This window comes from Curcuma longa, chromosome 16 (genome assembly GCF_044706935.1).
Source record: "Curcuma longa cultivar G26 ecotype Majalengka, Jawa Barat chromosome 16, ITB_CL_G26_1.1, whole genome shotgun sequence".
Lineage (NCBI taxonomy): Eukaryota > Viridiplantae > Streptophyta > Magnoliopsida > Zingiberales > Zingiberaceae > Curcuma > Curcuma longa.
The window spans coordinates 1,398,927-1,421,253 of NC_133876.1; the positions used below are offsets into that span (position 1 = coordinate 1,398,927).

The 22,327-nt window shown below is 38.0% G+C and overlaps 3 protein-coding genes and 1 long non-coding RNA gene across 4 annotated transcripts in view; 3 read left to right on the forward strand and 1 right to left on the reverse strand.

The window, feature by feature from the left end:
* The first annotated feature begins 6,383 nt into the window (after positions 1-6,383).
* LOC141848038 (homeobox protein ATH1-like) lies at positions 6,384-8,537 on the forward strand. Its single transcript, XM_074736149.1, has 4 exons — positions 6,384-7,571; positions 7,729-8,087; positions 8,176-8,236; positions 8,314-8,537. The coding sequence occupies exons 1-4, from the start codon at positions 6,384-6,386 to the stop codon at positions 8,407-8,409; spliced, it is 1,704 nt and encodes a 567-aa protein (XP_074592250.1). The 3' UTR covers positions 8,410-8,537.
* A 2,516-nt stretch (positions 8,538-11,053) lies between these two features.
* On the forward strand, positions 11,054-12,527 carry LOC141847822 (zinc finger CCCH domain-containing protein 2-like). The gene has a single exon (XM_074735910.1). It carries the CDS (start codon positions 11,091-11,093, stop codon positions 12,129-12,131), a length of 1,041 nt encoding a protein of 346 aa, XP_074592011.1. The 5' UTR covers positions 11,054-11,090; the 3' UTR covers positions 12,132-12,527.
* Positions 12,528-16,255: 3,728 nt separating this feature from the next.
* Positions 16,256-17,024, forward strand: LOC141848101 (uncharacterized). Its single transcript, XR_012603462.1, has 2 exons — positions 16,256-16,596; positions 16,686-17,024. It is a non-coding gene; the product is annotated as an uncharacterized LOC141848101 (long non-coding RNA).
* A 2,885-nt stretch (positions 17,025-19,909) lies between these two features.
* LOC141847537 (mitochondrial-processing peptidase subunit alpha-like) overlaps positions 19,910-22,327 on the reverse strand; it is a 4,150-nt gene continuing 1,732 nt past the window's right edge. The window contains exons 3-7 of the mRNA XM_074735593.1: positions 21,556-21,628; positions 21,408-21,478; positions 21,282-21,331; positions 20,267-20,379; positions 19,910-20,185 (exon numbers count right to left, since the gene is read on the reverse strand). Coding sequence (XP_074591694.1) covers positions 20,133-20,185; positions 20,267-20,379; positions 21,282-21,331; positions 21,408-21,478; positions 21,556-21,628 — 360 coding nt within the window. The 3' untranslated portion in view covers positions 19,910-20,132. The remainder of the gene's footprint in view (positions 20,186-20,266; positions 20,380-21,281; positions 21,332-21,407; positions 21,479-21,555; positions 21,629-22,327) is intronic.

Below are 22,327 nucleotides of genomic sequence, written 5' to 3' on the forward strand. Positions count from 1 at the left end.
ATTCTTAATAAATTATTAAAAGTTGCTAATTTTGAAAATATATTATAAAATACATTTATTTAAAAACTAAAAATTAAAATGATATAAATTATTTAAATATAGGAGAAAATTATTTTGAAAAATAATAACTTTGAGAAAATTGATAATGTAATAATTTTGTCCAAAAGCTAGTATATAGTTTATATTTAAATCATCTGGGCATAGACAAGACTCGAAACTAACTTGATCGTTGGTGATTGATGGTGAAATTTAATAACCAATCATGAACTTGTATAGTGGCCCCATAGATCGATGAAGGATTTGAGTTTTATGGCAGTTTATTGAATTCATAGGGGTTTTCAAGTTCATGATTTAGAATCTTAGCTTGTATATATTTCCTATTCACTATCGAGTATATAATGGGGGACAAGTCAGTAAGGTTACTGTGTCGAGACAATCTTCCAATAGTATGGAATCATACCTCTTCAATATTATATGAGTAGACTTGATCATCGTGCATTAGAATGGTTAGCTCAAGTGCAACTAGAACTTCAGTCTTACATATATAGTTGCTTTCTCAGCAAAATCAAGTTGCAGTAGAAAAGGAGGATTGGTGGCAACTATTATGGATGACTAAAAGCTTAAGTACAGTTGATATCGAAAAGTAAATAAGAAAATACTTGTGAAATCTATTTATACGAGTGTATCTTCGTAAATAAAAAACATATTGATACGGTTTGAATCTCCAATCTTACTCCCAATCCTTCTGGTTTAGACACACCATTTCTTTCAGATTCAATCCGGTTGAGCTTTTGACACCACTCGATTATTCTACTCTAAAATATGCAAACCGATGACTCCTGTTCTTTTGTGCTAGAGTTGGTGTACTTGAGCTGGTGCACCCGAGTTGATACATCTGGACTTATGCACCCGAGCTCGTTTTCATTTGAGCAACATCCAAAAGTAATGTGAGTTGTCAACACTCTCCCTAGTTGGCAATACTCAAGAAGAGCTTTAGCTGAAAAGAATAATGTTTTATTTGAGAGAAAAGTTTTAGCATGCTAAAAGAAATGATGTCTTATGTTAAGAAGAGCTTTAGTAAGAAATAAGGAAAGAAGAAAAATAGTAGTTGAGTGGGTTAACCATTGTCTTGACTTGAGGCCATTCGTAACACTTGAGCTCAGTTGTAGTTTACCAAATGGATCATCCTCTCACTCGGCAAACACCTTCCTCCTTATATGAAGCTAACCTCTATGTGGATTCCCCCATGCTTTAGCCATTAGCTCATGTGAGAGTCAAAGTTAACCTAAGTATGGATTGCAGCCAATCTAGTGCATGGGCAAGGGTAGGGCCATTGTCCCTTTCCTGTTTGAAACAACGTTTGACACATCTGACACGTACTGGTGAGGGTCCATGACTAACCTCTCCTCATCGTCCTAGGCTTCTTGTATGCCCGACCCTTTGACATTGTCGGTGTCACTTCCCTTGGTCGACCTCTACTTTACCCATGCTTAGGCCACTGTTTACTATTCGACTCTTGATCAAAAATGATTAAGTAAAGTAGCTGGAGGGGTTGGAATCCAAGGGAGATATCCACTAGCAGGGATACTCTCATGACTTTGAGGACATGATGAGGACGTCTCTTGATCCAAGAATGATTAGCAGAAATGATTAAGTAAAATAGTTGGAGGGGGCAGAGTCCAAGGAAGATATATACGAGTGAGGATACTCTCTCAGTCTAGATGACATGTTGAGGATGTCTCTTGATCCATGAACGGTTAGTAGAAATGATTAAGTAGAGGGGTCAAAGTTCAAGGGAGATATTCTCGAGTGAGGGTATTTTCGCGATCTGGATGATAGTGTCACCTGCTAGACTGCTAATTGGAGAGATATTAGTAGGAATGATGAAGTAAAATAACTGAAGAGGTCAGACTTTAGGAGTAATATTTTCAAAGAAGATGTTCTCGCGGTCCAGATGACGGTCCATGCTAGACTACTAGTTGGAGAGATATTAGTAGAATTAATGAAATAAAATAACCGAAGGAGTTGGATTTCACGAGAAAAATTCCTAAGGGGATGTTCTAGTTGCCTAAATGACAAGCTAAGGACGTTCTCCTACACTATTAGTCAATTATGATAAAAAATTTGTCTGAGAAAACACTCGAGTAGGTTTTTACTTGTACAGGTGTACTCGTATATGCCGACTGCAACTTCTCACATGACCAAAGTGTTCCCAAGCTGCAATACTTTCATCTTTCTGATTTGTCATGCTTTCCGAGTCATGCACGTCTAGTTACGTTTCTGATTAGCAGATGTAGATCTATCCAAATATATATGCCCGAGCGAAAATTACGGGACGCATCACACATAAATTAAAATTGGAATACAACCTACTCTATCTTTGACATGAGTTCCACTTCTTATAGATGGTCGTGGGACCGACCGTGTAGGGCCGCTAAGGTGGTGAATTTCATCTTTTTGCAGAAGACATGAGTTTCACTGGCAATTAGTTGTGAATTCAGAATGACCAATATATTAGCTTTTGAGACATCTCCAAGCAAGACCATAGACCTTTTTTTTCAAGAAAATGGCAAAATTAATGTCCAGCATAAAGAACTGTGCAGTGTTTCCAAAATAACGAGATTTTTTATTTCCAATCAACCAATTAATTGGTCCAACGAGTTTTTTTTTATTGCTAACAGGAAATAACTTGTGATCTCTGTCTAAGGAAGCTGTTGGAAAAATTATCGTGGATAGAGATCCAACGGTATCCCCATCTTGATCCGTGCCTTAATGATTCATCCAGACTGTATTTCCAGCAATAGACTGATTGCGAGGTTTGATGGAGCTTGAAGTGAGTGATCAGCAGTAGTCCCAGCGAAGCAACAACCAATTCCTTTGTAATTGAGAAAAATTTTTTTTGTCATTGTCGAAATCCCTGCAAATGTTCTGCAACGCTGCAGCCTACGGTGAGCTCGCTTACCTTTCTTCCCCTTTTTGGCGACACGAGTTGTACAATGGCGGTTCTTTATGTTCTAACTCTACATCTTGCTCGTTGAGGTAGCCATGCAATTTGACCTCAAAACGGGGGAACATCGAGTTGTTCAAAGTTGGACCGGAAAAGCAATTGCAGTGGAAGAAGCAACCTTTATTTGCAACGTGACAAAGCCTATAATGATGAAATGTTAAGCAGTAAAAGATTTTCGCACTGTAGTAGGACGTGGAGCATGAATGCTGCAGCTCTTCTGACGATGGTGTGGGAATACTTGGCCTCACGTTTGTCTTTTCTTGTCCTGTAGATTGTCCTTCGTGTTGTTTTGTTGTTGATATTATATAAGAGATCAAAGTTATGTCACCAGTGGACAAGAACCAGTCTACTTTACCCAGAGAGATTTCCTTTCCAATCTTTTTAATGAAAAATTCAGCTTTTTTACTCAGATTTGTTTTCTAAACTCTTCCTTCTAATAGCCAATCATCTTCAGCATGTTGGAAAAGTAAGTTACAACTCTGTCTCTTAATCAGTTCAAAAATTAGGATGCGATCTTAGTCCACATTTATAGTATCAAGTGGCAGTTCATTGATGAGCTCACCCTGTTCAATTTCTAAGAGCAGCAGCAGCAGCTTCATGTGGCGTTGCACTGCATGTGCTAGCGTACAAAGACATGCGCTTCAATTAAGACCTGCACCCTATCAGATTGAACTCAGAAAAGCTGGTCCCTCTTTCTTCTTTACCAAGAACATGCTCAGTTTTGGATCATTGCCCTCGATGCAATCTTGTTGTCTTCTTGTGTTGAACAGTAAAAAGGATACATTCTATAAATTTTTTTCGTGTCTCCAGTTTCCCTTCAGAAGTGCAGCAGACGACTTTTCTTTTACTTGATTTCTCAGGGACGCTGCTGGTTGTTGAGAATGAGGTAAATGAGCAACTGCTAGTTTATTGACCCATTAAATCTGTCAGAAATCTCCCTGCTAGATTTGGCTGACATCACTTTGTCCTCTTGCTTCCTAATACATTCACTTCTGCGACTGTGGCTATGAAAGCAGCTCTTCTCCAACCTCCCGCCTCTCCGCCTCAAGTTTTTTCATTTAAGCAAAAAGGTTGGCCAGAAAAGATATATTTTGCTTGTCGCCATAATTGCACAGAGAAGCACAGCAGCTGAAGGTGGGAAGGACGGGAGCTCAGGGAGAGAAAACAGGGAGAAAAGGTGGGGCCCGAAAGCCTGGACAAGGAGGTAATGCGTTGCTCTGCTTCCTCCCACCTCCTTCCCCCACCTTGTTGTTTTCCTCCCTGTGTGACTCCTCTCTCTGGCTCTCTCCCCTCCTCCTGTCTCTCTCCTTTTATTTCCTTTTTTTTTTAGTGTCGATTGCATGGCATTGATTGAGAACCCATGCCATATGTACCTTCTCTGCAAAAGCTTATGGGACCTGACTTTTTAAAGCTGCTCCTCCACTTTCTGAACCATGGTAAATCAACAAAAAAAGACAATCTCTATTTTGTCTTTTTCATAATAGAGTTTATCAGCTAATGAATCAGGCACCTGTTTCCCCCAAGTGTGTTTTGGTTTGGCTCTGGTGAACCAAGAACCAATTTGACATTCGCATACGGAATATAAGATCAGCCTTGAGGTTTCTTTTTACCAGGTGAGTATGAACAGAACAGGAGGAATGATTGGCCTTCTATTTCAACTTTGAAGAATGCCATCATCTCAATCATAGCAAAGGTGAGCGCCATCATAAAATTGGTAATATAATATACGTATATCCTCGTCTGACTTCGTATAGTAATTTTTTTTCTTCCTTTGCTGTTGTTGGAGATTTGCAAGGATCTTGATCGACCATGGGCCATGAATCTATGTTTCACGTGTTTGCCTTTCGGGTTTGCACTGGGAATTCAGAAAAAACTGCCCAATTCTCTGTTCAAATGAGAGTGAATCCCATTTAATTTTTGTCCTTCTCTTCGAGGAGAGGAAGGTCATAATTCTTCTTTAGCTCTGGGCCCCATGTTTTTGGATTTTGTGCTGGGTGAAAACCCATTACTCTGATGACTCAAACAACAAGGACCTTCTATAAGTGGTCTTCAAAAGCACGGATACCTGATGAACTCTGTACTCCATTGTTTTCTTGGTTGTTCTTGAGCATCTGTTGTAGGCATTCTATAAGGAAATGCGCCACTTCCCTTTTTTGGCCGAGTGGAGATTTCTTCCCATTAAGAAAAGTAAAATGAATTGATGGATGTATCAAACATGATTTTGATCTGAGCTTCAATGTTCTTCCCTTATAGCTCTATATCCAGAGAGGGAACGGCATTGGCTATTCTTTTGGTAGCTTATTGTCTGAGCAACGACGGACACTCAAGAGAGGTTGGTTTCTTTAGATGGTTTAAATGCTCTTCTGCCTCGTGAAGTTATTTTTTTCCTCTTTTATTTTCTTTAAAAATCTTGTGCAAGCTTCCGTTGTTGCTTTGCAGAAGGAATGCCTTGTTGAACTTTTTATTTATTCAATCAATAATGTATTTCTCTCATTTGAATATTATAGATCATTTGACCACTTTATAAAGTCCAAACGCAGAGGATGCTCAACAACATGGTGCATTTGACCTTGTTTGTTCTACTGTTTTAGAAGCTTATCTGTTAGGACTCTTCAATTTAATAGCAACTGAGGAGCAAGTTGAGTAGTTCAAGTGAATGTGCAGATCTGAGCAGCATCCTTTAGCAGTCGAGTTTTTGTTACAGTTTTTATCATGCATGTTGTCAAGCAAGTGATTGATGGCATGCAACTAAGCAAGAGGTTGGTATCACCCTATCTAGAAGCTCAATTCTTTTTACAACACAGAGTTGTGGCTTTTTAATCACAACAAAAGCACGAGGAGATGACAGATCCTCTCTTCTTTCACAATGTCCACTTGATAAGAATTACCTACTGATTTGCAGTGTTAACAATTGTCTTCAGCATTCATAGCAAACAAATTGAGGATTCAGTTTTCTAACATTGTGTATTATGCTTCAACGTTTGAGAATACTTAGATCGCCTTAGTAATTGTCACTATCGCCTAACACTGAAGCTTTTCATTTCAGATCAATACTTGGTTCATGTTGGATGATCATTAGCCTTCAAGTGCCTGATTTGGAGTTGAAAGGAATGAGGATTCTTTGTATGTATGCTTTATAATATGAGCCATTTTTTCCTTTTATCCAAGCTAAACATTGAAAATCTTAAGCCAGTTCTTACTGTGGGATCTAAGAGAGTGAGTTTAATTTTCTTTCACTGGTTATAATTTCAGGTTGTTGTGTGCTGACAGAAACAAGTTGAATGACTAGTAAAAGGATTTCCTTCTTATATCCAAGTGGTACTCAAACTCGATAAAAGCACTTCTGGGGAGTGTAATTTCAGCATCTTGGATTGGAATGGAGAATGACATTTTCAGTGGTTCATTCTTCAACTTTAACCATAATAATATGATTCTCGATCCGACATTTGGTTCTTTTCTCCAGTCAGGCATACCAGGCAACAATATCCACAGGCAAATGTTTGTCAGTAGTCCCTTCGTTTCTACAGCTCAAGAGACAGCAACTGCTGATGCTTACTTGACAAACAACGAAACTAGTTCATTTAGTGAAACCTTTACTCAGATTGGTAATGATTCATTCAATCGATCCATGGCCAATGTTGGCCTCCGTGAACATTTTTCAGGAACTTCTCTTTCTGCCACTTCACTTGCCAATCTTCTATCTTCCACCACCTGTTTGCCAGAAAATATTATCAGTGAGGATATGATAGTTCCTTCTTCACTTGCAGCATCACCTCACGGTAACTTTGGATCAACAAGTGGTGTGAATCTCCTTGCATCTAAAAATGACAGTGTTGGTTGTTCATGGAATCAGAGTGAATTGGTCGACGATCAAGGGCCCTTAGGCAAAACATTCAGTATAGTTCAACCATCCTATCATGTTAAAAAGATTTCACAGCCTGGTTGGAACTTTCACGACTTAAATTGGAATTTCGGCCATGCTTATGACAATGCTGCAGTAGCTCCTGGCAGTGAGCTTTCTCTCAGTGTTGGTTCCTGTCAACCATGTCTCACTGAGACAGCCAACATTGCTGATCAATGCTCTGAAATAAGCTGTTCTGCTGTAACTCAAGTTACATCGGCCGACAGTTCACGCTGTCCGACTGAGTTTCACACCTCCAATGATGCTAATCGAATCTCTTTTCATGATTTCTGTTTGGGAGTGACACAAAAGGAGAATGATGCATGCACCGAGAAGCCTTCTCTAAATCACGGTTCTTCTTGCTTTGTTCAGCTATCCCATATTTTGTCAAGATCCAAATACCTTCATGCAGTGCAACAAGTTCTTGCAGAAGCTGCTGCATATGCACTATCGGATTATAACAACATGGATGATTCACTGAATCTGATTGATGGCGAGGCAAAATTTTTTTCCTCGAGCTGCTCTAGCACGCCCGAACATCCTATAACTGTTTCAGAACTGCTACTCGCATTCGGGCAAACTGAACCCCTGGACAATGTGGATGCTCAAAAGTGCCAGGAAGCTAACAGAAAGAAAAGTGAGCTGCTCACAATGCTTCAATTGGTAAGTGACAATTTATGTGATTTTCTAGTCAGTGGCTATGAAGATTTTTCACTTACAGCCATAATTTGTGTTCCACTCCATTGCACATAAGATTGTAGGTGGATCACAGTTACATAAGATTTGTGTTCAACTCCATTTCACTTTCTTAAAATTGTAGGTGGATCACAGTTACAAGCACTGCTCGGAGCAGCTACAGAATGTTAAGGCGTCCTTTGTTTCCCTAATCCAGTCAAGCACCTCCGACACTCATGCCTGCTTCGCGTTGCATTCAGTTTCATCACTCTACAAAAGCTTGAAAAGGAGAATTACTAGTCTGATTATTTTGATTGCTCAACAACCGGGCTCCGAAAACCTCAAAGGAAAGGAAAGGAGCCTTGAATCTTCATTACTCCAGAAGCAGTGGGCTCTTCAGCAGCTGAGGAAGAGTGAACATCAGTCATGGAGACCACAGAGAGGTTTGCCCGAAAAATCAGTCTCCGTTCTACGGGCCTGGATGTTTGAGAACTTTCTGCACCCGTAAGTCTGCTTCCTTCCATTGCTGCTAACAATGTGTTTCTGTATCCAATTCTATGATCCAACTTAAGATCAGTGTGGATGAACCCAGGTATCCAAAAGACAACGAGAAGCATTTGCTTGCAATAAAAAGCGGTCTGACTAGGAGCCAGGTGCATGGGCTATAACTTCTACAGTTGTGTGCACTCGCATTTGAGATCACTTACCTTTCATTTTGCTTTGATAATAGGTCTCCAATTGGTTTATAAATGCTCGTGTGCGTCTCTGGAAGCCGATGATCGAGGACATGTATGTGGAACTCAACAAAAAGAAAGCAGTCAGCTGAAGAACTAGTTTTGCTCCAACTTGTGGAAGTGATTTTCAGCGCGTCTTGCTGCATTGTGAGAAAGTGATGTCTTCATTTGTAGTTCTCGGTTCTTGTATTGTCGACTCAAGATTCTGTATATGCATATTGCGATGTCGAATTTGGTTGGTCTACATGTGTGTTGATGCTTCAGAAGCAATCCACAGTGACTCGTATAACAATCGACAACTTTATCTTTAGTAAAAGTTGTTGCCTACTTCCAACTTAGCTCCAACTTCTTCGTCCTCGCATGCTCCACTCCTTTCTCCGACAAACTAGAGTCTAATGTGTTCTTGCCATTAAAGAAGGAATTCAACTATGTTAACTCGAAAGTAAGAGCCTATTTTGAATCATGAGTGATGTAGACCCCTAGATGCAACTTGGGTTGGGTGCATGGTCAAAATCCCATCTATGGCTGGTGAGGATGCAATATTGTAGGCGTCTCTCAATGTAAATATGTATCTTTCGTCTTCTCCCCAATATGAAATTTTTGAGTCTGGCCTTAGTATGTGCATCGAAGAGAAATAAGAGAGACTAAGTTGAAATAACTTAGATTTGTTTCCTTAAGCATGTTGAATTTCACTCAATTTAGGTGCCATTTTGGATAAGTTTTCCTTCTACTACATTTTGTAGTCTTCCTTGCCTAAATGAAACATGGTCCGTATCATTTGTTACCCTTTTTGAGATTGTGCTTGTTCATATCATTTTGTTACCTTGGATGCATGAAGATATATACTTATGATGATTATTCACCTTCGTCAATGCCACCAATCACAAATAACTAACTTCACTTTTGTTGTTAAAGAATCTTTACTTTTGTTGATATGTGAAAAGGTAGAATACTTCATCTCAAATGGAGAAAGAGGTCGTTGACATGTCCTTCGACCACCTTAGCATCAAACACTCTTGTAAGGGGTTATGCATTGGACTATTATTTTTTTACCATTTTACTGAATTCGTGTGGACTATTATTTTTCACCATTTAACTGAATTCGTATAAGTAATTTTGATATTATCTAAATCATATATCCAACTTTCATAATACTTAAATTACGTATTATATTCCTAAAATATCTCTTTTTCTTTTTAGGTCTATCAGGTAGTTACTTTCGAAATTGACTAAAGAACATAGAAAATTTTGAATCACTTAAAATCAAAATCAATATACTATTAAAAATTTAATATATTTATATCATCATATCTAAATTCGATAACATAAATTGAAAATAGCAAAATTTTAAACTCGTAAAAACTAGATAAAATTTATTACAAGTTCATTATAAAACTTAGGATAATGATATTCATTAACGGATACCACTAATAAATTCTTAAGACTTTTTTTATTAAAAAAATATGAAACTTTTAAATTATCATGTAGGTCCATCAATCAATTTTGAAGTATTTCAAGAATATAATACATGATTTTAACTATTATGAAGGTTGAATATGTCATTTGAATAATATTAAAATTTATTTGCACGGTTGAGTAGAATGTCGATTATTTTAGATGCAATCCTTTGGGTCTATTCCCATGACTTGTGTTTGCGGCGGACACAAGGTGAGGTGTGTGGGGTTGATATTTATTAAGCGAGGAGGCCCACTTTCTTGTCTCAAGGGTAAGAAGCAAGCATGATAAAATTCTTAAAGTTTCATATGTTTTAATGATAAATAAATGAAAGAAATGTTTTTGATAATTAAAAAATAGACGTATGTTAATTTTTGCTCAAATATCCCATATTTCAGTTACGAAATGCTGATGTGACAGGCTCCGCTTGGGGCACGACTTGAGACACACTGGATCACCTCGAACCCGGCAGCAATGCGTCGCGTGCCACGTGCGTTCGCCTTATCCTCCACGACTTGGGACACTGACGGATCGGATGAGACCGGCGCCACCGCTGCCGTCCCTTTCCAACTCACTCCAAATGCATGCAATGGATTCCAAGATGGTCCCTTTCCTCCGTGAGACCGCGACGTGCCGGTGGAGCATGAGACAGGAGGAGGGGACACTGCGGCCCCCACATTATCTTTAATCTCCACGGTTCGAGCGGCGGGTCTCGCGTGAAGTCCCATCCGAACCCTGAACCGCAAGCAAACACTGCACCGCCGTCGGATCGGAAGCGGGCGGTGGGGATTGGACCGCATCTTTCTCGTGATGGCCCGTTTTGGAAGTCAAAGCTGGAACCGGTCAAAAGAAATAATTAAATCCGATCGGTCCAGCATAAAGCGGGGCTCATGTGACGGCATAGTCGATCGACGGCTATAAAAAGTCGCGATGGTGTACCACTCGCTTATCGCAATAGTGATCCCACTGATCCACATGTCCAATCTCCACCGTACATGTCAGCATTGATTATTTACTGCAATTTTGTCGCGCATCCTCCTAGCGCAACACCCGACGTACCCTCTCCTTTATTGGGTACGTACGGGACCCACCGGCATTCGGATACCGTTATGTACTCAAAACCGGTACGATAGGTAACGGCTTGAGCTTGCCATCTCGACGCCGTCAGTTTAGTACGATAGATATTTTATTAACCGCGGTTGGGTTAGGAATCCGACCGCGGTCACCGCTTTCCCGATTTAAACACCGTGGAGCTCTGGCAGACTTCGACGGAGAAGAAGAAGAAGAAGAAGAAGAGAGAGAGAGAGAGAGAGAGACGATGATGATGATTGGACGAGATGTCAGCCATCAGAATCCGACGGTGCACGTTCCTCCTTGGTCTAGCGATGATCCGGCGGCCGGGTACGAGCTCCTCGACGATGCTGCTCTCGCTGCGCTGCAACTTTATTTTAGAGAGGAGGCAGGGGAGTACTCGTCGCCGGTGGTGGACGCGTACTCGTCGGATGACTTCCGGATGTACGAGTTCAAGGTGCGGCGGTGCGGCCGGGCGCGCGCCCACGACTGGACAGAGTGCCCCTTCGCGCACCCTGGCGAGAAGGCCCGGCGCCGCGACCCTCGGAAGCAACGGTACTCCGGCGCCCCCTGCCCGGACTTCCGGAAGGCCGGTGGGTGCAAGCGCGGCGACTCTTGCGAGCTCGCGCACGGGGTGTTTGAGTGTTGGCTCCACCCGGGCCGATACCGCACCCAGCCCTGCAAGGATGGCACCGCCTGCCGCCGCCGCGTTTGCTTCTTCGCCCACACCCCCGACCAGCTCCGCCTGGTGCCGCCGCAGACGCACCAGCAGAGTTCCCCGTCGGCCTCGGCCGCCGAGTCGAACTTTCTACAGAATTACCTCGTCAATACTCTGGTGTCATCGCCGACGTCGACGATGACATCGCCGCCGATGTCCCCGTCAACGGATTCACCGCCAATATCGCCGAGCGGCGGGAAGCTGCTGCGGCGGGCGTCGTTTCAGGCCGGCTCCTCGGTTAACGACATCGTGGCCTCGCTGAGGCTGCTGCAACTGGCCAAGACAAACTCGGCGCCAAGCTCGTGGCCATCGCAAGTGCAAAGCGGTGAGTTTTCCTCTCCGACCAGGTTTAATGCTGGTTTCTGCAGCACGCCGTCGACTCCGACCGCGAGTGCAATGATGCGCGCGGGCGCTGCTAGGTGGTTGGAGGAAGAGGAGCCGCCAAAGAGGGTTCACTCAGGGAGGCCGCTGAGGGCGAAGATGTTCGAGAGGCTGAGCAAAGAGTGCATTTCCGAGATGGCAGATGAATACCCGCCGGACGTGGAGTGGGTCTCCGAGTTGCTGCGGTAGCTTACTACCGATTGCCAATAACACAATAGAAATTGTGAAGAATCGAAGAAACCTAAACAATTGTCCTCATTCTTTCTTACTATACATCCTCGAGAACCTCTGAAATCCACAAAACCCAACAAAAAAAAAAAAGAAGAAGAAAAAAGATGTTCTTCTTGTTCGTGCACATAAATAACAACTGCTGGTGGAGGAAGATGACGATTAGAAGTCTGCAGATGAAATAGCTAGCGATCGTGGGGAACTACTGACTGCCATTGGATTACTTGTCCTGTCCAGCGTGAAGGCTGGCCATGTAGGTATTGGAGCTTTAATTATTCTTACTGTCCTGGGGACATCGTCCTTGTCAAACTTTCAATCCAATGGATTTTCTAGTGATTTCTTCGCACTAAACTTTAATTATTCTGGCCATTGTTTGTGGGGACAATGTTTTGGATGTTTTATTTGAAGGTTTGTGATGTTATTGGATAAGATAATTAAGTGGCGAGTAATTATTTAAATTTAGCTTGATAATTTGATTTCATTATCGAATTTTTTAATTTATTTTTTTATTATTTAAATTTTTATATTTTAAAATTAGTAGATAGATTATTAAGTTGGATAATATAAATTTATTTATTTTTAATTTTTTTATTAATATTAAAAATTAAATATATATAATTAAATTTATTTATTTAGTTTAATGAGTTATTTAAATTTAATTATTTAATTGATTTTGTATATGTTGAATGAAGAAGATAAATGAATTCTTATTAAATTAAATATTAAATTTATTTATGAATATTCAATTTATTTATAATTTTAATATATAAAATTATTTTATTTTAATTAAAATTAATATATAAAATATTATTATATTAAAATATTTTTATTAATTTGATAAAATTATTTAAATTTTATTAAAATAATTTTAAAAGCTATTAGACCATCTCCAACCATAAACACCATTTTGGTGCTCTTGCAACACCAATTTGGTGTCATTTCAACACCAAAATTTTTTCTAATTCCAACTAAGAGACACCATTTCCTACACTAAAAAGAATATTCCTTAGAATATTCTATTTTTTCATCTTATAATATATATTAATTTCAACATATATATTAATTTATTAAATATTGTTATTATGATCATAATTATTAATAAAAATAATGTTTATAGTATTTTTAACATTTAAAAATGTTTTTATATTAATTAATTATTAAATAACACACTTGCACCATTTTGGTGCAAGTGAACAGTGTGGCACCAAAATGGTGCCGCACTGTTCACCAACACCATTTTGGGCACTAAAATAGTGTATCCGTTGGAGGAGAATGGTGCCACTTTTACACCATTTTGGTGTAAAAGGGCACCGGTTGGAGATGGTCTTATAATTATTATATACTTATAATTAAATTTTAAATTTTAAATCGAATATTATTATATTAAAATATTTTTTTATCAATTTGATAATAATTATTTAAATTTTATTAAAATTATTTTAAATTGATTAAAATATAAACCATTCCATAAGAAAGAGAGTATGTTGGGCATTGGGGGAGGTGGAGTGGATTACTCTAAATTGATAAAATCTATCAGAAAATTTTAGTTTCTTTTTTTAAATTTATCATTTTGGTTTTTGATTGACAAATAATTAATTTTTTCGGTTTAATTCTTTTTTCATTTATAAAATTGACAAATAAAACTAAATTGCTCAGAAGTTATATATAATTGGTATTTATTAGTTAAAATTATTTTAACTTGATTAAAATTATTTTAATCAAAATTACTCTAACACTATCGATCAAAATTAATACAACTTAAAGCATGCTCAACCAAAATTACTTCTAAAACCATTATTACACATCACAACTAAGATAAGAGTATTTTTGGATTAAAATTAAGATGAAGTACTCCTTTAATATATTTTAAATACAAGTTATACTTTTAACGATAAGAAAATTAAGAGGTGCTCTTTTGAAATTTGCCATATATATATAGAATTTTATAAAAATTTTGTGATCCTCGTGAAATATAATTAAGTAAAACATGATGGCCAAACAAAAAAAGAAAGAAAGATCTTCCTAAAGAAAATAATGGCGACGTTAACATGATTTGATGTTTAATTTGGCATGGTTTAGAATTCAATTATTCCGAATCCTGGCGAAGCCAGGCAATACCCTTCTACGTCGTAACCAACTATACTTTCTCGATTTACCTCATCACAGATGGTCGTGGAGCCGACCGTGTGGGGCCGCTAAGGTGGCGGATCCACTTTTTTAGAAGAGAATTCAATTATTCAAACAAGAATAAAACTATAATCATATTAAAATAAAAAGCGCGGTCAAAATAAAAATATTGGTTGAAATGTTGGGGAAAAAAAATAAAATGTGTAGTCGCACTCTAACTTAGACCCGATCACGGTTCAGAATTGACGGTTCGACGGTTCGGAACCGCCGGTTCGACGGTTCATAGCAGGTCGACCCTTAACCTTAACCGCCCAAGACGGTTACGGTTCACGGTTCGGAACCGCTGGTTCACGGTTGGCGACGGTTCAAGATTATTATATTAAAAAATTTAAAATTTAAAATTTATATAAAAAAAATATTGAAAAAAGAGAGAAAAGTTGATATAGTTTAATGGTGCGTATTCCTTTCTCTGGTTCGATCCTCACTAACGGCATGTAAATATAATTTTGAAATAAATATATAAATAAATTTATTGAATAAATTTAATAAAAATGTTGTAGTATAGTGGTCTCTGTATCCATTTCTCATGCGAAACTCTCGGGTTTGATCCCCACCAATCGCGTACTATAATATATTTGAAATAATTATATTATATATAATATCGTATTGAAATTATGTATAAAAGTCATTGGGGTACAGTAGTGAGTGTCTACGTCTTTGATCGGTGAGAATTGCGTGTTCGTTCTCCATCAACAGGGTCTTAAAAATGACTTGAATTAAATAAATATAAATATAGTATATATATAATTATATTAATTTTATAAACAAAAGGCATTGTAGAACAGTGGTGAGTATATGTGTTTGTGTCTTGGGATGTCCTAGTTCGATCCCCAAAAAAAACTAAACCGGCTGTTACTGTTGGAATCGGCGATCCGCTGGTTCCAATGGGCTTGAACCGTAACCGGCCCGGCTAACTGGGTCAACGGGCCAACCGGCTAGTTGACCCGGGCCGGGTCCGGGCCGTGGTCGGGTCTACTCTAACTTGTGAAAAAAAAAGAAGACAAAATCACTATAATTATTGGGGGTATAGGATGTCGGATAGAATAATAATTATTCTGGAGGTTTATTTATAGGGAAATTTTAGATAAGATATTGAAAATTATCAAACGCAAAAAACTATCTCTAAATTTAATCAAATAAAATTAATTCAAAATAAAAAATAATACCCTAACACCAACTAAATAAAAATTTAAATAATCTTAAAATTATAACGATATAAAAGATGAAAATGACTTTAATATAATGATAAAAATTATTTGAATATCTAAAAACATTTTAGACGATATTTTTTTGAGCTTAAGATTGGGTCGTTATAGATTATACATAATAATGAATATAGATTTTTGGATGAATTTTGATTTGATATATTAAATATCTCATGATTCAATCCGAATAAAAAATTATGACCTCTTAAAACTCGGATGGATCCCTTGCAACATTAGTATTTTGCCAGAACAACAATTTGCCATGGGATTCAAGACCATGTTGTAAGAGAAATCGCAATCGGGTTGCGATAGCACTTACATCTCACAAAAGATATCATCTACAATACTATATTGCGACGTTATCTCCATTGTCACAAATCTTATTTTGTTTGTGATAGTTTTCAGATAGCTTAGAAACTATTAGGGGGTGTTTGGTTAAGGGTAATCCATGATTACCTTGGTTATCCACTCAAAGTTATCAAATAAAACCCTGTTTGGTTTAGTTAATCGGTGATTCCCTAGTAATGTTATATTCCTGCCATGTCAGCCTACATCAGCAAATCAGGGCATCTAACCCGGAATTGCAAAACCAAGAAAAATCTAGGTTTTGTTGGATTCCGGGGTTATCCTAATTTCGTTTACCAAATTACCCAGCCGTCCGCGAAACCTAGCGAAACCCAGCCGTCCGCGAAACCTCCGCGAGCCCGCCGTCCCTCAAGCGAAACCTAGTGAAACCTCCGCGAGCCCGCCGTCCCTCCAAGCGAAAACCTCTGTGGCGAAAACGTTCCTCTCTGTCCCGAGCAAAAACCTCCGCGGCGAAAACCTCCGCGGCGAAAACGTTCGAAGCCCTTCCTCTCCGTCCCGAGCAAAACATTCGGTGAGACATCCTCTTCGTCCCGAGCGAAACCCTAGCGGCGAGTCCGTCTCGAGCGCGCGCTTCCCCTTCCGGCGAAACCCTAGCAGCGTCCTCCTCCTCACCGTCCGTCGCGAGCGCGCGCTTCCTCTCCGTCCCGAGCGTGCGCTTCCCCTTCTCTGTGGGTATACATGCAGGGCATGGTTGACTTAATGGTAGAAGCAGCTATTCTGTTGTCGAATTCATGGGAAAGTCTTCTTGAACACGCAGGGGACAACACCGAAATAGTAGTTGATGGGGATCTGAGAAAGTTTTCAGCTGATGTAATCTCAAGAGCTTGTTTTGGAAGTAGTTTTGCTGATGGCAAGGAAATATTTTCTTGTCTTCGCAAGCTTCAGATGGTAATGTCCAACTCGAGCATGCTGAATGAGATCCCAGGATTAAGGTGTTGCCTCATATGCCCATTTAGATTGAATTTGTTTTATGATTTGACAATCCTGTTGTTTTTCCTCTGATAAGGCTTGGTCGTTGTAGTAACAGAATTTGGGATCCTGTTGTTTTGCCTCATATGCACACTTGAGTAACAGAATTGAAATGTTCTATTCAAAATTTGATAATCTAATGAGCTTCTCAAATTTTCATGTCTGCAAATCACTGGAGAGTTGTCTCTTACTATTTGTAGTAAGATTCAGATATATTCATGGCAAATTGAAAGTGAAGTCAAAGTGGTTCAATTTATTCAATGATCAACTGCGACATGGATTTACAGCTTATCTGACATGCTATTATATAAACTGAATTGTTATTACAGTAATTCCTTTTGCAGCTTACAATGGTGATCCAAGAGACACTTCGGCTATTTCCTCCAGCTGCCTATGTGGTGAGGGAGGCACTTCAGAGTGTTAAACTTGGAGACATCCAGCTACCAAAAGGCATCACTACCTGGACCACAATTTCGATGCTGCATCACGATCACAACAATTGGGGAGCTGATGTTGATGAGTTCAACCCTGATAGATTCTCCCGCGGCATTGCTAGTGCTTGCAGATTCCCTCACACCTACCTGCCATTTGGTTTAGGAATGAGGGCATGGTTAGGGAAGGCAAATGACTGAACAATGTCCATCTCCATGAATTGCAAAGCTGTGCAAGTCGAAGTCAAAAAGAAACAATAAATCATTATTTTCATTTTTTCTAATTCCATCTCCATTTTTTCTAAGTCGAAGTCAAAAAGAAACAATAAATCATTGCAAAGCTGTTCATCTCCATGAATTGCAAAGCTGTGCAAATGACTGAAGGCAAATGACTTAAAAGTGTGTTTTTGTACGTTAATTAGGCATCTGTTCTGCAAAAGGTGGAATCCGCCACCTTAGCGGCTCCACACGGTCGTCTCTACGACCATTTGTGAGGAGGTAAATCGAGAAACACGACACAGGAGGGTATTGCCTGATTTCGCCAGGATTCGAACTCTTGCCCTCTTCTGCAAGTCTGCTGCGTCGTAATCAACTCAGCTATGCCTCGGGAGCAAATACCCTTAGAAAAATAATTCCAAACCTCACCCAACTCATTCCATCTTTTTCTACTCCATCATCGTTAACCATCTACAAACACATGAATTCTAGAATATTTTTTCTAATTCTTTCGTGCTTCTTTTTTATTTTCAATTACACTTAAATTGATTAGCTACACTTTAATTTTCACAATCTATTAAAATCACACGGGTGTGGTTTTAATTGAAAAGTGAAATAAAATTTACACGTGGTATTTTTTTTTATAAAGATAAGATTAATAAAGATGAGTTCTATGTTCTTATCTGTTTATATTAATCATGTATAAATTTATTAGACACATCCAAAATATAGTAAGATGATATTATTTTAATTAATGAAATATCTGAAAAAATAAATGCTAAATTTGATTTTGAAGGAAAATATTAAAAATGAAAGATTTTAAAATTAATAAAGTAAAAATAAAATATATAAAATTTAAGTTTAACAATATTAAACGTAATTATATAATTACTAACCTAGGAGATGATGAATTATCAGCAATTTAATTAGAACTTCAAATATTTAAGATCATTTTTTTAATAAAAGGATGAAAGAATGGTCAGAAATGTTTTACATAATGAAATGAAAAAAAACATCATGTATTTTTTATGATCGTAGTGTACATCTAAAATACAAAAGAAAATATTATAAAATAATAGTTATATCTGCTATATTATCATATATGAAATTAAATATTGGAATATGACTTGAACAAATAAGTAAAAGATGAGAATTACAAAAATAAGAATGTTAAGATAAATATGTAGATATAGGAGGATGGATAGGAATAGGATAAAATGAGAATACTAGAAAGAAACTTGAGGTTGAACATATTAAAAAAAAATTTCGAAAGACGATATAGATATGTACTAATAAATGTTCTAATTAGACAATCATAAATTATGAAAATTAAAAAAATAGAATTTAATAATATAAAAAAATTTATATAATAATTTTATAAAATAAAATTTTAATAATAATAATAATACTTTTTAAAGAAGAGCGACATCCACTAGCATAGCATAGAAATAATGCGCGAGAAAGAAAAAAGTCTCGTTCTGATCCGAATTAAACACTAATCCAGACTTCACGTAATGCCTGAAAAACAATTCAAAAGATGTCACTAGGTAGCTAGCTAGCTAGCTAGCTAGCTAGCTACCTCGCTCGTAGGGCAGGAAAAAGAGATCCAACTTGCTCATCTTTGTGTTTCATCAGTTTCCACCCTGTCGATGTTATCTACACTACACCAACGTGGAATTTTTTTAACTTCTCCCCAAATATTCCACTTCCACTTCCACTAACAATGAGCTAGATAGATAGAAATATATTACAGATATCTGAAATGATCTGTATTCATTGCGGCAAGTAAGGCTGCATTCACTTTTGCCTCTCATTATTCCTGCATCCTCTCCGACAAGCTTATCCACACAGCTATTAGTTAAAGACTAAGACAACAAGGTTTATGGTTTAATTAACACTGCGATATAGCTAGCTAACTAGCTAGCTAGTATAGAACTCATGCTTGTTCTTGTCGTGTGCTTGCCCGGCAGCTTTGAGCTTGCAGCCAAAAGTTTCCTCGAGAATAGAATCAATACTCGGAGGAGTTTGTAAGTTTCAAGTTCTAAGCGTTTGAATTGGAAAATGATTAGTCTTTATTTCGTGTTCCACTCATACTTTTATAGAATAGCTCCAAATAATTCATCTTTAGAAAAAAATTTTAACTTATCCTCTTGAACGTAATCATCCCTCTTGTAGGCATTTACTCAACCTTCTCAAAACGTGTGACAGATCACGAATGAGGTATTATATATTTCATTGGAAAATGATACTTAGCATGAAAAATTCCAAGATGAAAGGAGCATGACACTCACATTGACAGTGGATCCCACTAGCAAGACAATCTGTTTGATGAAAAATATGGAGAGCCATTATAGTAAGTCTGATGGATTGAAAGATGACAAGAAAATTTTATAATTTATCCATAATAAAATGTATAGGGATAAAAATGAAGCATTCCGACAATAATTGCTCAATTTACAAAAATTAATTTTCTTGCCGATATTCCCTTCGTTATTTTCTACACCTCTGGGTCCAGACCAAGGAGAAACAGCAACTCCAAATAATGATCGAATTGGGTGACAAGATTGTCTGAGCGAGCACCAAAAGTTTCAGTTTGCGTGGAACTTCGCTCTAACAAACTTATAGCCGGGAACATGGTTGACTGCAAAGAGAATTATGAAATATTACCATTAAAGAAATCATTTGAACCACTATAGCATTCATCATGTAACGTGCGATTTACCATCTCCCCATGAGGCCATTGTCAGTGGCGATGAGATGATCTTTTCAGCGAGGGAACTAATATCTTCTAGTGTGAGTTCGTCCACGGCTTTTAGGAAATGCTCAACGGGTTTCCTGCAGCATCACCAATACCAAACTGATTGTTGGCACTAAGTGGAGCAAAATCAATAAATAACTGAGAAACATATGAAGTAATTTCAGATATCATCATCTAAAGTTGCTCAAAGAGTTGAGAAAAAACGTCAGAGGCATGCTATGCTACCCATCATTAAACCAAAATATTTTCCAATGTATTTCCAGAATTTAGGTCCTGGCTGTAGTATCCTATTTGAACTCAGACAGCATCTTGCATATCAGAACACATTGGCCAGACAACCAATAGTTCAAAGATGAAACGAGTTTGATATCTGATAAGTGAAAAACTAGTGGATAAACCAAGATTTAGATGCTCAACTAGGAACCAAGTGGGCAGCCTGTCTTTGTTTTAATTTCAAGCACAGTCCATTAACATCTAACAGGGACAAAAGGTAATATAAAAGGAATATTAAAAGGGTAGCCTGGTACACGAAACTACCGTCAATGTGGAGTCCTGGGAAGGAACATTATCTCTCGAAATTGTTTCTTGAGCTGGATAGTCTGGATTATAAACAACTAAAGAGTAAAACCTGTAAACAACTGAATGACTGCAAGGGAACCCCAATAGTTCTTATTTAATCTTTATTGAATGGTATGAACTTGCTTCAACTTGTAATTTTCTCAGACCCAGAGCATAAACATTTTGCAATTAACAGATCACTTCAATTAGAGTACACTCTAAAGTGCAAGCTGCTACTCAATTTTAATAAACAACTTAAAGATGAATGATTCACAATTTTATTCTGCATTAAGGAAAGCATTTTGGCAGGCATAGCTAGTAGTTCGCAAGCCATTTTCAATTTCCCCCCGTCATTTATGTGTTTCATCCATCTACTCTTGCATTTGATTTCAACTTTTAGAAAACTAACATAAGAATCTACCTTTCACCATATGTGAGAATCTGTCTTCCAATATCTTCTGATGCCACCATCTGCCAAATGTGTAACTAAGCATTACCAATGTAATGAATGATGCCAAATGAGATAGGGAATATGAAGGATTAGTACTCGAGATTCAAGGTTCATGAGAACGGCCGACTTGGTAGACTCCTTAGCCCGATTAAGCTGCACCTGATCAACTGTCAAAGAAAAAAAAATAAAACATTTCATTCACATACACTAGCAATCATTCAGTGACTTTTGATTAATATTCAACCTTGACCAGGAGTTGCAACTGCAAGCAGCTCTCGGGCTGCCAAATCAACAGCTTTACTAATGAACTCTGGCCCCTGACCAAGAGAAGTAACGCAGGTAGTTGGTGAGTGCATATGTTCAACATAATGGAACAAAATCGGAGGGTAGGAATTTCATTTGAAGTTTACATTCTGAAGCAGAAATTTTGAAAATGAATACCACTTTGAGATAAATTTATTTGAAAATTACTGGCAGATATATCCAGAGAAAAAGGTTAACCTTCTACCACCAACAAAAGATAAAAAGAACTGCAAGGCCAAAGCTAGAGGTACATAAAACTATGCGAATACATGGTTAGAAAGCAAGTAAATCGCAAAAGGGAATCAGTGTGATGACATTCCAAACAAGTAGGTAGATAACCATTTCAAGCTGCTGGCCACCTCCAAAAGAGAAGCATTTGCAAATTTTATTTTGTCTATATTTTAAAAACTGCAGCACAGCAAGAATTAAATTTTCTACAAACACTCTGGGGCATTAATACGAAACCACCCGTCTAACTGACTACAGAGTACAGACACATTATAGATAGATTTTCAAATAGCTTGATCCAATAATCTTTGAAATAGTTGTCCTCATCTCCCCCATCACATGACTGACATTATGGCATAGTAGGAGCATTGCCATAACCAACTGATCCACAATAAACCACAGCTCAAGTTTTGCATCGCGATATATGATTGAAATTACAAATGTTGGACCGACAATTGGAAATAAACATGGTGATAATTTGGGAA